Source organism: Sus scrofa, chromosome X, assembly GCF_000003025.6.
Source record: "Sus scrofa isolate TJ Tabasco breed Duroc chromosome X, Sscrofa11.1, whole genome shotgun sequence".
Taxonomy (NCBI): domain Eukaryota; kingdom Metazoa; phylum Chordata; class Mammalia; order Artiodactyla; family Suidae; genus Sus; species Sus scrofa.
In genome coordinates, this window is record NC_010461.5 from 94,538,648 (window position 1) to 94,555,189 (window position 16,542).

At 35.5% G+C, this 16,542-nt stretch overlaps 1 protein-coding gene across 2 annotated transcripts in view; it reads right to left on the reverse strand.

The window, feature by feature from the left end:
• The window catches only part of LRCH2 (leucine rich repeats and calponin homology domain containing 2), a 103,371-nt gene that overhangs the window by 52,088 nt on the left and 34,741 nt on the right, over positions 1-16,542 (reverse strand). For both annotated transcript variants that reach the window (XM_021079894.1, XM_021079893.1), the window contains exons 4-6: positions 13,013-13,118; positions 12,793-12,929; positions 3,634-3,767 (exon numbers count right to left, since the gene is read on the reverse strand). In XM_021079894.1, coding sequence (XP_020935553.1) covers positions 3,634-3,767; positions 12,793-12,929; positions 13,013-13,118 — 377 coding nt within the window. The remainder of the gene's footprint in view (positions 1-3,633; positions 3,768-12,792; positions 12,930-13,012; positions 13,119-16,542) is intronic.

Consider the following 16,542-nt stretch of genomic DNA (forward strand, 5'->3'; position numbering starts at 1 on the left):
CCCCTCACTTGTCCACAGCTAGCTTTTCTCCTTTCAAATCCTGATTTAAAACCTCACCTTCCCAAAGAGACATTCCCTAATCACACTCCTGAAACATGTTCCTTTCCTTCAAAGCACTCACCACAATGTGAAATTATACATGTATCTGTGTGTGTGTGTTTTCTCGCTTTGTTTACTGACAAACTCCTCCTCCACTACAGGGTTCAAAGATTGAGCTCCAAGAGGGTCACCATCAATGCATACCTAATTCAACAAAACATGCCCTGAACCTACCAGCTGGCATTCAACTGATATTTTTTAAAATAAATAAATGACTAATATAATGAATGCTGTCACAAAAGTAAATTAATTTTTAAATAAATATAAAGCAGACTAATAGAGATTAGTATATGAATTTCTCTAATTTTTGTAGAATTGTTTGGTCTATTATCATTTATGATATTAAATAAAACAATCTTTGGGAACTAAATTTAATGTTCAGATACTTAATTCAAATGAGGCAAAAAAATTCAAAAAAGGTCCTATTTGGGAATTCAAGAACTTGCACTGTTAACAAGAATACTTACACACTGCCATTCCGAGTAGTCTAAACTACGTCATAAGTACAATGACAAACCTTTAAATACTTTAGACAGGGGCACAGAATCCCTTTCTGTAGTCCCACCCAACTCCAAATTATTTTTCCATACTACTGCATAGAATTACATTTTTATAAAATCTTTCAGACCAATTTATATCTCAAAAGGATGAATTAACAAAAGAAAAGTCAAAAACCACATGATCATCTCAATAGATGTAGAAAAAGCATTTGACGAAGTCCAAAATCCATTCATGATCAAAACTCTTATTAAAGTGGGTACAGAGGGAACACACCTTAACATGATAAAAGCCATTTATGACAAACCCATAGTAAATATAATCCTCAATGGAGAAAAGCTGAAAGCTCTCCTGCAAAAATCTGGAACAAGACAAGGATGCCCACTCTCATCACTGTTATTCAATATAGCACTGGATGTCCTAGCCACAACAATCACCCAAACAAAAGAAATAAAAGGTATCCAAATTGGAAGAGAAGAGCACTGTATGCAGATGACATGATATTATATAAAGAAAACCCTAAGGACTCAACCCAAAAACTACTTGAACTGATCAACAAATTCAGCAAAGTAGCAGGATATAAGATTAACATTCAGAAACCAGTCCCATTTCTGTATACTAACAATGAAATATTAGAAAAGGAATACAAAAATACCCTTTAAAATTGCACCCCCAAAAAATCAAATACCTGGAAAATACACCTGACCAAGGAGGTGAAAGACTTATACACTGAGAACTATAAAACATTTATCAAGGAAATTAAAGAGGATTCAAAGAAACGCAAAGATATTCCATGCTCCTGGGTTGGAAAAATTAATTCTGTAAAAACAGCCATACTACCCAAAGCAAGCTACAGATTCCATGCAATCCCTATCAAATTATCCATGGCATTTTTCACAGAATTAAACAAACAATCCAAAAATTTATATGGAACCACAAAAGACCCAGAATTGCCAAAGCTATCCTGAGGAACAAAAACAAGCAGGAGGCATAACTCTCCCAGACTTCAGGCACTATTACAAAGCCACAGTCATCAAGACAGTGTGGTACTGGTACCAAAACAGGCATACAGACCAATGGAACAGAAGAGAGAACACAGAAATAAACCCAGACACCTATGGTCAATTAATCTTCCACAAAGGAGGCAAGAATATAAAATGGGGAAAAGACAGTCTCTTCAGCAAGTGGTGCTGGGAAAACTGGACAGCTGCACGTAAATCAGTGAAACTAGAACATACCCTCATACCATACACAAAAATAAACTCAAAATGGCTGAAAGACTTAAATATAAGACAAGACACTATCAAACTCCTAGAAGAGAACACAGGCAAAGCATTCTCTGACATCGACCATACAAACGTTTTCTCAGGTCAGTCTCCCAAAGCAATAGAAATAAAAACAAAAATAAACCAATGGGATCTAATCAAACTTACAAGCTTTTGCACAGAAATGAAACCATAAAAAAAAAAATCAAAAAGACAACTTATAGAATGGGACAAAATAGTTTCAAACAATGCAACTGACAGGGGCTTAATCTCCAAAATATACAAACTGCTCTTACAACTCAACAGCAAAAAAAAAAAAAAACCAACAACAACAAAAAAAAAAACAATTGAAAAATGGGTAAAAGACCTGAATAGACATTTCTCCAAAGAAGACATATGGATGGATAGCAGGTACATGAAAAAAATGCTCAACATCAGTAATTATCAGAGAAATACGTATCAAAACTACAATGAGGTATCACCTCACACTGGTCAGAATGGCTATCACTAATAAGTCTACAAATAACAAATGCTGGAGAGAGTATGGAGAAAAAGGTACCCTCTTACATTGTTGGTAGGAATGTAAATTGGTACAACCACTACAGAAAACAGTATGGAGGTATCTCAGAAAACTAAATATAGAACTACTATGTGACCCAGGATTCCCACTCTTGGGCATATATCCAGACAAAACTTTTCCTTGGAAAAAACACATGCACCCGCATGTTCACTGCAGCACTATTCATAATAGCCAAGACATGGAAACAACCTGAATGTCCATCCACAAATGATTGGATTAAGAAGATGTGGTATATATACACAATGGAATAAAAAAAAAGAACAAAATAATGCCATTTGCACTAGAGACTCATGCTGAGTGAAGTAAGTCAGAAAGAGAAAGAACAATACCATATGATTTCACTTATATCTGGAATATAATACATGGCACAAAGGAACCTTTCCACAGAAAAGAAAATCATAGACTTGGAGAAAAGATTTGTGGTTGCTGAGGGGGAGGGAACGGGATGGATTGGGAATTTGTGGTAACAGCTGCAAACTCTTGCCTTTGGAATGGATGAGCAATGAGATCCTGCTGGTATAGCACTGGGAACTATGTCTGGTCACCTGTGATGCAGCAAGATAATGTGAGAAAAAAGAATGTATATGTGTATGTGTGACTGGGTCACCTTGCTATGCAATAGAAAATTGACAGAACACTGTAAACCAGCTATAATGGAAAAAATAAAAATCATTATTAAAAAAGGATGAACTAAAAATAGAATATCAAATCTAGCATTTCCAAATCTCAGGAGGAGAAAAACACCAGTATCATACAGAACATCAATAATAAATCATCTTTGATCCAGACATAAAAATATGAAGGTGAAAGGTACACCCAAATGTCTTGCTCTTCCACTAACCTCTGTTCAAAAGTCAAATTCTACATCTTATTACAAATGTACAATAGAGTGATCACAGGAGTAAATTAATAGTTGTCAAGTGCTAAGAAATTAGTGTTTCTGTTCTATAATGTAAAATGTCTACATTTTACTACTAAAAGCTTTAATAATAAATTTATTGAGAAAATTCTAAATTTATTCTAGTATTTAAGAAGTTCATTCTCTGATGATGACATTTCACTTCGGCCAATTACTGACTTTAATACTGGGCCAATCAGCCTAAAAATACTCAGTATACTCAAGATTAATATATTTCATAGAGAAAAGAGACATGATAATCATGAAATGAGACTGTCAGAGTATTACATTACCTGTCTGTGAGAGGCTGGGAGGGCATTCTTTTACTCAATGATGGAAGATCCAGAGAATCTGGTTTCTTATCCATTCTGCAACATGCTTGTATATTTAAGTATTTAAATATGTGTACTTTACCCTTTAAACATATCTGTCAAAAAATAACAGAGTTAATTATATAGGTCCAAAAATAAATATCATCTACCAATTTATTTATACATTTTAAAAATCTCAAATTATTCTGAGCCATCACAATCATGATAGATACTTTGCACATATAAATAATTTGTACTTCTGACACTAGGTGAAAAAAAATATGACAACCCTGATAACAACTAAAATTCTATTGCAGTCTTATGTTCTTATTTAAAAATAAATTAATTTTTCTATAATTCATTGAAGCTTTTTTGTTAAAAGCACAACATACAAACCACTAAACAATATAAATTTATAATTCATGAAAGTTGCCTTTATTAGAAAAAAGTAAAAATTATATTCATTGTACTGGTGAGAACAGAAAAAAAATAATGTAATATTTAGAGTAATCTCATCAGAACCACTAAGTTGTTTGGTTTAAATACTAGAAAAAAAGCCAATAAAAGACTGTTAATACAGGAAAACTCAATTTATTGAAAGTTGTACTGGTAGGCCAGTTAAAATAAAACAACTTTTTAAAATGGTAAATTCAAATAAGATAATACCTGGAAAGGTATTATTTTTGCTGATGATAAATAATGAGGAGGAAAAATACTCTATAAAAGAAAGTATTCTATATAAAAAAGATAGACAACAAGTGATAGGGAAACTTTACAAAGTTTAAGTGTAGTCATCGTTAAATGTTACAAATAAATATTTCTCAAAAATTAGCATAAAAATGTTATGTTTTTATGGGCTCATGTAACCAAGAACACATATGAAAACAATCAACAAAGAAACCAGTAAGAAAAGTACATAAATTATCATTCCAGGTATGAAGGAAACATGTTTCTTAGATAAATCTAATAGATATCAGCTCTGACCTGACCATTGAAAAACTTCATTTAAAAGGAAAATTCAGGAGTTCCCGTCGTGGCACAGCAGAAATGAATCCGACTAGGAACCATGAAGTTGTGGGTTTGATCCCTGGCCTCGTTCAGTGGGTTAAGGATCTGGTGTTGCTGTGAGGTGTGGTGTAGGTCGCAGATGCAGCTTGGATCTGGTGTTGCTGTGGCTCTGGCGTAGGCTGGCAGCTGTAGCTCCTATAAGACCCCTAGCCTGGGAACCTCCATATGCCGCGGGTGTGGCCCTAAAAGGACAAAAGACAAAAAATAAAAAATAAAATAACATTAAAAAAAAAAAGAAAGGAAAATTCAGGTATTCATGGATGGAACTAGAGACTCTCATACTAAGTGAAGTAAGTCAGAGAAAGACAAATACCATATGGCATCACTTATATCTGGAATCTAATATATAGCACAAAGGAAACTTTCCACAGAAAAGAAAATCGTGGACTTGGAGAAAAGACTTGTGGTTACCAAAGGGGAGGGAGAGGAAACGGGATGGATTAGGAACTTGGAGTTAATAGATGCAGACTATTGCCTTTGGAATGGATAAGCAATGCTATCCTGCTGTGTGGCACTGGGAACTATATCTAGTCACTTATGATGGAGCATGATAATGTGAGAAAAAAGAATCTATATACATGTATGTGTAACTGGGTCACCATGCTGTACAGTAGAAAATTGGCAGAACACTGTAAACCAGATATAAAGAGAAAAAAATAAAAAAAATTATAAAATAAATAAATAAAAAGAAAATTTAGGTATTTAATTTTAGGGAGTGTGATTTTTAAAGATACTATATTTTTATATTCATTTTCTAATATTTCATTATTAGTATACAGAAATGCAACCGATTTTTTTTTTTTTGTCTTTTTAGGGCCACACCCATAGCACATGGAGATTCTCAGGCTAGGGCTCAAATCAGAGCTGTAGCTGCTGGCTTACACCACAGCCACAGAAATGCCAGATCAGAGCCGCGACTGTGACCCACACCACAGCTCATGGCAACCAGATCCTTAACCCACTGAGCAAGGCCAGGGATCGAACCTGCGTCCTCATGGATGTTAGTCAGATTCTTTTCTGCTGAGCCACGATGGGAATTCTGCAACCGATTTCTGAACGTTAATCTAGTATGCTACTACTTGGCTGAATTCATTGATCAGTTTAAGTAGTTTTGTGAGGAATCCTAAGGGTTTTCTATATATATTATCATGTCATCTGCAGAGGGTGACAATTTTACCTCTTCTTTTCCAATCTGCATACCTTTTATTTCTTTTGTTTGTATGATTGCTGCGGCTAGAATTTCCAATACTATGTTAAATAAAAGTGGTGAGAGTGGGCATCCTTGTCTTGTTCCAGATTTTAGCAGGAAAGCTTTCAGCTTTTCTCCATTGAATATTATATTCACTGTGGGCTTGTCATAAATGGCTTTTATTATGTTATGTTCCTTCTATTCCCACTTTGGTAAGAGTATTTATCATGAGTGGATGTTAGATTTTGTCAAATGCTTTTTCTGCATCTATTGAGGTGATCATGTGGTTTTTGACTTTTGTTAAGGTGGTGTATATTGCTGACTGATTTACATATGTTGAACCTTCCTTGTGAACTTGGGATGAATCCTACTTGGTCTTCTTTATGTGTTGATCTTTTTTATGTGTTGTTTGGTTTGGTTGGCTAAAATTTTGTTAAGAATTTTGGTATCTATATTCATCAAAGATATTGGCCTATAATTTTCTTTTTTGGGAGTATCTTTGGTTTTGGTATTATGGTAACATTCACATAATATCTTTGGGAGTGTTCCTTCTTCTTCAACCTTTTGAAAAAGTTTAAGAAGGATGGGTATAAATTCTCTGTATGTGTGGTAGAATTCGCCTGTGAAGTCATCTGGCCCCAGACTTTTGTCTGCAAGAGGGTTCTTATTATATATTCAATTTCATTTCTAGTGATCAGTCTATTCAACTGATCTATTTCTTCTTTATTCAGTTTTGTCATGCTGTATGTCTCTAGAATGTCCATTTCATCTAGGTTGTCAAATTTGTTGGCATACAACTGTTCATAGTATTCTCTTATAGTTTTTTGATTTCTCAAATAAACCTGACCAAGGAGATGAAAGACATATTCTGAGAACTATAAAACATTAGTCAAGGAAATTAAAGACGATTCAAAGAAATGGAAAGATACTTCATGCTCTGATAAGAATTATTGCTATGGAGTTCATGGCTCAGTAGCGATGAGCCTGACTGGTGTCCCTGAGGACATGGGTTTGAACCCTGGTCTTGCTTAGTGGGCTAAGGATCCAGCATTGCATGACTGTGGTGTAGTCAGATGCAGCTCAGATCCACTTTGCTGTGCTTGGTGTTGGCAGCTACAGCTCCAATTCGACCCCTAGTCTGGGAACTTCCATATGCCATGGGTACAGCCCTAAAAAGGAAAAAAAAAAATTCAAATGGCTGTACTACCCAAAGCAAGCTACAGATTCCATGCAATCCCTATCAAATTATCCATGGCATTTTTCACAGAATTAAACAAACAATCCAAAAATTTATATGGAACCACAAAAGACCCAGAATTGCCAAAGCTATCCTGAGGAACAAAAACAAGCAGGAGGCATAACTCTCCCAGACTTCAGGCACTATTACAAAGCCACAGTCATCAAGACAGTGTGGTACTGGTACCAAAACAGGCATACAGACCAATGGAACAGAAGAGAGAACACAGAAATAAACCCAGACACCTATGGTCAATTAATCTTCCACAAAGGAGGCAAGAATATAAAATGGGGAAAAGACAGTCTCTTCAGCAAGTGGTGCTGGGAAAACTGGACAGCTGCACGTAAATCAGTGAAACTAGAACATACCCTCATACCATACACAAAAATAAACTCAAAATGGCTGAAAGACTTAAATATAAGACAAGACACTATCAAACTCCTAGAAGAGAACACAGGCAAAACATTCTCTGACATCGACCATACAAACGTTTTCTCAGGTCAGTCTCCCAAAGCAATAGAAATAAAAACAAAAATAAACCAATGGGATCTAATCAAACTTACAAGCTTTTGCACAGAAATGAAACCATAAAAAAAAAAATCAAAAAGACAACTTATAGAATGGGACAAAATAGTTTCAAACAATGCAACTGACAGGGGCTTAATCTCCAAAATATACAAACTGCTCTTACAACTCAACAGCAAAAAAAAAAAAAAAAAAAAAAAAAAACCAACAACAACAAAAAAAAAACAATTGAAAAATGGGTAAAAGACCTGAATAGACATTTCTCCAAAGAAGACATATGGATGGATAGCAGGTACATGAAAAAAATGCTCAACATCAGTAATTATCAGAGAAATACATATCAAAACTACAATGAGGTATCACCTCACACTGGTCAGAATGGCTATCACTAATAAGTCTACAAATAACAAATGCTGGAGAGAGTATGGAGAAAAAGGTACCCTCTTACATTGTTGGTAGGAATGTAAATTGGTACAACCACTACAGAAAACAGTATGGAGGTACCTCAGAAAACTAAATATAGAACTACTATGTGACCCAGCAATCCTACTCCTGGGCATATATTCAGACAAAACATTCATTCAAAAAGATACATGCACTCCTATGATCACCGCAGCACTATTCACAACAGCTAAGATATGGAACCAAATCAAATTTCCATCAACAGAGGAATGGATTAAGAAGATGTGGTACATATACACAATGGAATACTACCCAGCCATAAAAAATAACAAATAATGCCATTTGCAGCAACATGGGTGGAACTGGAGATTCTCATACTAAGTGAAGTAAGGCAGAAAGAGAAAGACAAATACCATACGATAACACATCTGGAATCTAATATATGGCACAAATGAATCTATCTACAGAAAAAAAAAATTCATGGACATGGAAAACAGACTTGTGGTTGCCAAGGGGGAGGAGGAGAGAGTGGCATGGACTGGGAGTTTGGGGTTGGTAGATACAAATTACTGCACTGGAGTGGACCGCAATGAGATCCGGCTGTGTAGCACAATGAGATCCTGTTGTATCCAGTCACTTGTGATGGAACATGATGGAGGATAACGTGAGAAAAAGAATGTATGTATAAGTGTAACCGGGTCACTTTGCTATACAGCAGAAATTGACAGAACATTTTAAGTCAACTATAATAATAATTTTTTTAATACAAATAAAAGGAAAATTTTAAACTTTTGGAGTTCCTGTTGTGGTTCAGGAGGTTAAGAACCTGACATAATGTCCATGAAGATGTGGGTTCAAACCTTGTCCTCACTCAGTGGGTTGAGGATCAAGCATTGCCACACACATAGGTCTCAGATGAGGCTTGGATCTGACATTGCTGTGGCTGTGGTGTAGGCCTGCAGCTACAGTTCTGATTCGACCCTTAGCCCGGGAACTTCCATGTGCTGCAGGTGCAACAGTAAAAAAAAAAAAGCAATAAATTATTTCTTTAAAAAAGCAACTTTTGAGCTATTAGAACATAATCAATTAAAATGTACCCTATTATCTCTGTCCAAACTAAGAAAACAATTATTTTTCAACCAAATTAAGTGTTAATTATTTTCTTTTGTAAATTTAATTTTTATATAAATTTCTGTAGTTTTAAAAATCAAAGAGAACTATAAAACTTATAAGAAAAAAGTTAATCTCCTATTCCATCCCTTTCAATTTCTAAGACCCAGTCCCCATAATCAACTGTTACTTGGTTTCTGCTTTTTAACTTCATATCTATAAATAACATGGTTCTAGTGCTATTTTCTAAAATTTTAATCATAGATTTTATTTACTGAGGTCTTACTAAGGAAAATGAGGACTTGGATTTCTTATGTTACTATGACCACCATTATCAGGTATCACCAAAATTACCACTACCATTCTCCCATCTATAATCCCTATCAACTCATATAAACAGATTTCCTCCCTCTTTAGAAGCATAACATAGTGGTTAGAGAATGGACTCAGAGACAGACTGCCTTGGATTGGAACCAGGCTATACTACATGTTAGTCATATGACCTTGGACAAGTCACCAAACATCTATGCCTCTGTTTCCTCCTATACAAAATGAGGAATGACAGTACCTGTTTTATATAGGATTGCTATAAGAAATAAGTTAATGCATGTAAAGCATTTTCAACAGTGCCTGGAGTATGTAAGTGCTATATAAATCTGCTATTTTTATAACTATGTCAATTTTTCATTAAATCAAAATCTAGTATTTACAATACTCTGATCATGAAAATATTTGCCAATGAACCACACAGGTTAATTAGATTACATTTCGTTTCTCCTATAAGTTTTTGTTTTTCCTAAAGTGACTACATGCCCTATTTTTTCCTTTGTTAATTTTCTATATGCCTATTACTAATTTATTCCTAACTCTGAAAGAACTGTAAATCACCTCTTCATATTGACAAACACACCAAGTCATATATCAGTTTCTTTCTTCTTTTTCTATTTTCTTTTTGGAGGCAACCTTCCTATTCCTAACTGACTGGTTACTCTCTAGCTCTATGCATATCTGTCAATTTTGGACATGAAGAATTCTTCTTAATTTATTCCCTTATTTCAATATAGTACACTTCCACTAGCTCCCTAATAAAGGGTACAGGAAAGCCAAAATTTCTGAGACCTCATGTGTCTGACATTGTCTTTTTTCTGCCTCACATCTGACTGATAGTTTGAGCATATAAAGTTGGAAATATTCACTCAGTCTTTGAAGGCATCATTTTAACCTCTTCTAGCATCTTGTGCTGCTGCAGAAAAGCCATTCTGATTACCACTACTATGAATGTTACCCATTTTGTTTCAGTGGAAGCCCTTCAGTGTTTTGGTCTCTGTTTTTCATGTTAAAAATTATTTATGCAATATCTAGTGATCAGTAGCTGTCTGTTCATTTTCAAAAGTCAAACAATAAGAAGCCAAATGGAAGCTCTATGTATGAGGGACAAGTTTATCAATGCTAAGTCTCATGTCTAGATATCAGACAGGGACTGCACATTTCATCAGGGGACTGCCCAATAATCAGTTTATCTATAGGTCTTTTCTCCTAGTTCAATCAGTTTACCAAGAGAAAAATCCGCCAGTCCTGCCCAAGAGTTATAAGACAGGCTGAAAAGCATTCTGGGAGCCAAGAAAGAGAAATCTACTAGAGGGTCACAACATTCACTATGTTATTAGCATTCATTGTTTTCCATCTGGAGTCTCGCTCCTGCCCATAGCTGTACCTAGAGCCTCTGACTATGGATGGCTGAGTCTCTCTACAGCTGTGCTGTCCAACACAGTAGTCACTAGCCACATGTGGCTACTTAAATGCAAATTTAATCTAAATAAAACCAAAAATTCAATTCTTCAGTCACACTATATACTTCCTTTTTTTTCTTTTCTTTTCTTTTTGCTTTTGGCTTTTGGCTTTTCTAGGGCCGCTCTCGCAGCATATGGAGGTTCCCAGGCTAGGGGTCTAATCAGAGCTCTAGCTGCCAGCCTACGCCACAGCCACAGCAATGCAGGATCCGAGCCGCATCTGTGACCTACCCCATAGCTCATGGCAACGCTGGATCCACAACCCACTGAGCAAGGCCAGGGATCGAACCCGCAACCTCATGGATCCTAGTTGGATTCGTTAACCACTGAGCCACGATGGGAACTCCACAATATATACTTTCAAGTGCTCAATAGCCACTTGTGGCTACCACATGGAAAAGTGCAGATACAGAGCATTTCTATCACCACAGACAGTTCTAACAGACAGGACTGCTCTAAAGAGTAAAATGCAGGCTTGTGGTGAGGCCAGGAACAATAGTCATTTGGCTGATGAGTTGAGGAAGAGAAATAAGAGAATCTACGTACTCCTCAGAGTAAACCCTCGGCTTCTGTTGGGGCAAGGGAAGGGAAGTCAAGTGGCTGTGGAGCTAAAGGCAAGAATCAGAGTATCAGTCTTAGACCTGTAATGTCCAATATATTAATCACAAGTCATGTGAAACTATTTAAATTTCAATTAATCAAAATAAAACTAAATTGAAATTTTGGTTCCTTAGTCATACTAGCTATATTTCAAGTACTCAGTAGTTACAAGTGGCAAGTGGCTAAGGTATTGGACATCACAAATTACAGAACATTACCATCATTCAGAAAGTTCTACTGGATTGCACAGTCCTAGATACTCTACAGACCTTCATGTTTTCAGTCTTTCACCCATTTACTCAGAGTTACATGTTTCCTTCAGTAATCACCAAAGAAATACTCAAGCCATTCCTAGGTTTAACATAGTAAAATCAACTTGCTTCTTGTTGCCTTCTCTCATAGCAGACGCAAATTTCATTTTTCCCCATCCTGCTAGGGCAGCTACTACCAGGACCTCAACCAACCTTTACCTGAATTTAGAAAAGGCACCTCCTTTTCAATGAGTGGAATGTATCTTTGTAGGAAGAAAAAGGCAACCCGTCTTCTGGATGTATACATACCCAATACCAGGGCACATAAAAGTAAAGCGCAGGCTGGCATTTCACTACCATGTGCCTCCCCAGCCACTGTTGTGCAATGTAACTAGAGATCCTAGTTACCACTATTGCACACATTTTCCATTTTACAAAATTCTGTTGCCATCTCTCCCTTGCTATCCTCTTCTCTCTCATACTTTGTCCTTAATGGGTTTATAGCTTAGTGTATTCCTTTGCTATCATTTTAATGGATTCCACATGGATTTAATCCTTAAACTAATAGTATGAATTAATACTTTTCCACTTGTATCTCATTCTTTGTTATGACTCCACCTATCAGTGCTAAAAACATGCTCTGATCAATCACACAACAAATCTCAAGTAGATATATACCTGAGTAAGACAGAAGTAGTGAGACTCAGCAGTCTATTCTTTTAAAATAACACAGACAACCAGAATTATCAGTTCACAAGCAGAAAGTTGATATCTGAGTTTTTCAAATCCTATTCTCTAGAAACTAAGCTGAAACTCCTACCAAAGTAAAAAAGTCACTTCTCATAAAAACTCTTTTAGACAATACCTCAAAAACAGTTTGACTCCATTTTGATGTTTTTTGATTTACCAGTAACAGATATAATTCTGAATAAAAATAGTAGAAACAAGTATCATATTTTTATTACAAACCTGTGCTGGTGGTACTTGCAATGGATTGTTATCCAAAATTATTACTTGTAAATGATGCAGCTTCCTGTAACAAACTGGAATTTCGGTCACTTTATTACAAGAGAAATCCAGCTTGACTAAGGGAAGATCTCCTAATTCTGTTCAGAAATGAAAAATAATTAAATTAAATTCTACATAGTTACTCTCTTACTCATGTGAGTAAAGACAGTGAGCATCTTACCGTCTGGCAACACATGAAGATTATTTCTTCTTATATTTAGCTCTCTAAGAGAATGTAATTTTCCCATTTGTTGGGGAAGAACTTGAATCTCATTGCAGCTAATATCCTAAGGAAAATAAGAAAATAAAATTATAACAAACTAAGAAGCAGAAATGTATATCAATTTTTAAATTAAAGCACATGGCTAATGACTAGCAAAAAGTCACCTCTAATGTCATTTCCCTAAATACTGATTACATGGCAGATTTCTATATATATTACATAATGAAATCAACCCAGCACAGTTACCATAAATTTTTCTGTGTAAAAATGTGAGGTTGTAATTTAGTACTACCTAAGTCAGCCTTTTGAAAATCTCAAAGACCACTCTTACCAACCAAAACCAGAGGTAAGGATGATCCAGGTGCTCTCCAGTCAGAGGTAAAATAAAAGGCAACTATCAATCACTGTGGTAATTTTTCAATTATAATAGCTGTTTTGAGATACTGGTTGGGCAGAAGCTGAGAAAGTCAAGGATTTATGGATGTGAACTGGAGAACTCAAGACCATGGTCAGAATCATTTAGCTAAATCTCTTTCTCAAAGGAATATAAAATATGAGAGATTACAAGCTCAAAATTTTGTGGCTCACATCATACCCCAAAGACATTCTAGGAGCTCTAAATCAGAAATGACTCAGGCTTAAGTTAAAAGGCAAGCCCCAATTTAAAGGTAAACAACACCACATTTCTGGAATAAGAGAACAGCTTAAGTTATCTTTGCTCCCCTCTCCCTCCCCTTTCTTATTACTACATCAACAAAAATAGAAGAAAAACCTGCAACAAGATCTCAGGTAGCAGTCATTTCAGACACACTGCAAATGAGATTCATATTCTACTGCAACTGCCCCCAATTTCCAACTTTCACTAGAAATGACATTAGCTTGAAGGGAGAGGAGTGGTACATACATATATAGTTTTATCAAAAGTAAAAAAGGCAGGAGGGTAAATTCAAAAGATGAAGAACATTAAATAACACATAATCATCTAATCTATAAAATAATTAGAAAACAATATCCTTCATACTTCTTTCAAACTGTATCTAAGGCATCTTCATTTAACAACAAATACTTATCAAATACAAACTATTTGCTAGGCACTGTTCTAGGTACTGGGGACACATCAATGAACAAAACATAATTTCCTGTCCTCATAGCTCCTTATGGAGCTTACATTCTAACAAGAGGAGTAGATTATGCTCTATGCTAGAAAGTGATAAGTGCTATGGGGGAAAAAAGTGCAGGGTAAAGGAAAATGGCAGTGCTAGCAGTAGTGGGGATATTAGCAATTTAGATCGTTTCATGAAGAAGCTGATATTTGAGCAGTATTATCAGAGGTGAGAGTCTGAGCCATGCCAATATATATGAAACCCATGCCAATAAAAGGAATATTCCACACAGAAGGAACAATAAATGTAAAGACTCTTGCAAAGCCTGTTTGACATTTAGTAAGAATAGGAAGGAGGAGTTCCTGTCGTGGTGCAGTGGTTAACAAATCCGACTAGGAACCATGAGCTGCAGGCTTGGTCCCTGGCTTTGCTCAGTGGGTTAAGGATCTGGCGTTGCCATGAGCTGTGGTGTAGGTTGCAGACGTGGCTCAGATCCTGTGTTGCTGTGCCTCTGGTGTAGGCAGGTGGCTACGGCTCCGATTAGACCCCTAGCCTGGGAACCTCCATATGCTGCGAGAGCGGCCCTAGAAATGGCAAAAAGACAAAAAAAAAAAAAAAAAAAAAAAAAGAATAGGAAGGAATCCAATGTAACTAACTAGTGGGAAGAGGGCAAGGGGAATACTAGGATGGGGTGGGGGTAAGACTGTCTTTTACTCAATGATGCAGACAGGAACCAGAAACTTTTATTAAACGGAGGTAAGACATGATTTGACTTATTTTTTGAAGGACCACCTTAGCTGTTGGGCTGAGGATAGGCTATTATCCAAATGATGGATAATAAAATTGGGGGAACATGCCCTTTAAAGTAAATACTACAGTGTCCTCCCAAAGTTACCGAATACTAAAGATTTCCATATAGAAAAACCATAGAAATTTGATAGGTAGCTACAAGTTCCTAGAAGAAATAAATCCAGGCATGGGAAACTGACCCACTCACCAACAGATACTCTACAAAATATTTTGCTACGGACTGTATGTAGGCTTGAGAATATTTCCTAGGTCTAATGACAGAATTCCACTATAGCTGGCTACCACATTCTTATGGACTAGTGTCATAGGAAAACATTCCAATGACAGGTAATACCCACAAGTTCATTGCATAATTTATAAGCGTCACTTAGCTATCCTAATGCCATCCACTGTTAACTGATTTTGAGAGTTTAAAGTACAGTAATTTTATAGTGCCTAGTAAAATAATGATTTTTAATATTTTTAATATTCTATTTAAATTAAAAATACTAGACTAAATCTAAAAATCCTATTTTTGAAATTCATTTATCCAAAAACTATGTCAAATAATTTAGAACATAGGGCCAAAAACTGAAGGAAAGAGAAATAAAAAGGAATTATGGAGCCATAGAATCTTAAAGTAGAATATTCATAAAATCTTTAAAAATATTAACAGTGTCCATATCAAAGAAAGTAATGGTCCCCTTTTATTATGAATAGATCACATCTGGCATCTTCTGAAAATTTGTGAGTGTAACATTAAAAGAGACCTTAAAAAAAGGGAACATTTTCAGCACAGAAGTAGCTAAAAATAAAAAGTAATAAAGAAGAAAAATATACTATAAAAAGGAATAAAAGTAATAAATATGTTTAAGCTACAGAAAAACAGGTCTTAAGAGTTTGGTAAAATGGAGAGTAAACACACAAAAGATTACAAATATCTTAAGGGAAGAAAAGTTGTCATTATCTATACTTCATCACATGCTGGTCCCAAGACCAATGGATAAGTGATAGGGGCATGTATTCTCAGTTCCAAATAAGAAAGATGATGGAGTTTTATAAAAGAGAATTAGGGCTACCTCAGATACACGCACACACATGAAGATGTGTGCACCACTAAAAATATACAACTAGAGTATCAAGGATTCCTGCATTAGGAAGTGGTTATATCTGATCACTTATAAGATCCCTTACAATATTAATAAACTTCTGTTTAAAACATAATAAGACTAAGTTCAAGGAAGTTTCCTTGCATGACAACTACACATGTAGGTATTCTTTAATGAAAAATAAAGACATCACTGAAATTTCTGTTCATTACATTCTATTTTCACATTAATTTCCCATTATAAAATTGTACATAAGTTCCTCAAGAAAACTATTGGCCCTCCGCACATTATAAAGTCATACTTATGAACACTTTTAAAACATCTATGTATTGGGAAAGCACTACTGAAGATAAAAAAGAACACAAAAATAAATAGCATGGTATATACTGTGTGAGGTAGAAATAAGAGAAAGATGTGAAAATAGCTCAATGCTTTGAAGATTTAATTATGTTTCTCTCAGAGTTCAATGTCCTTTAATACCTAAAAT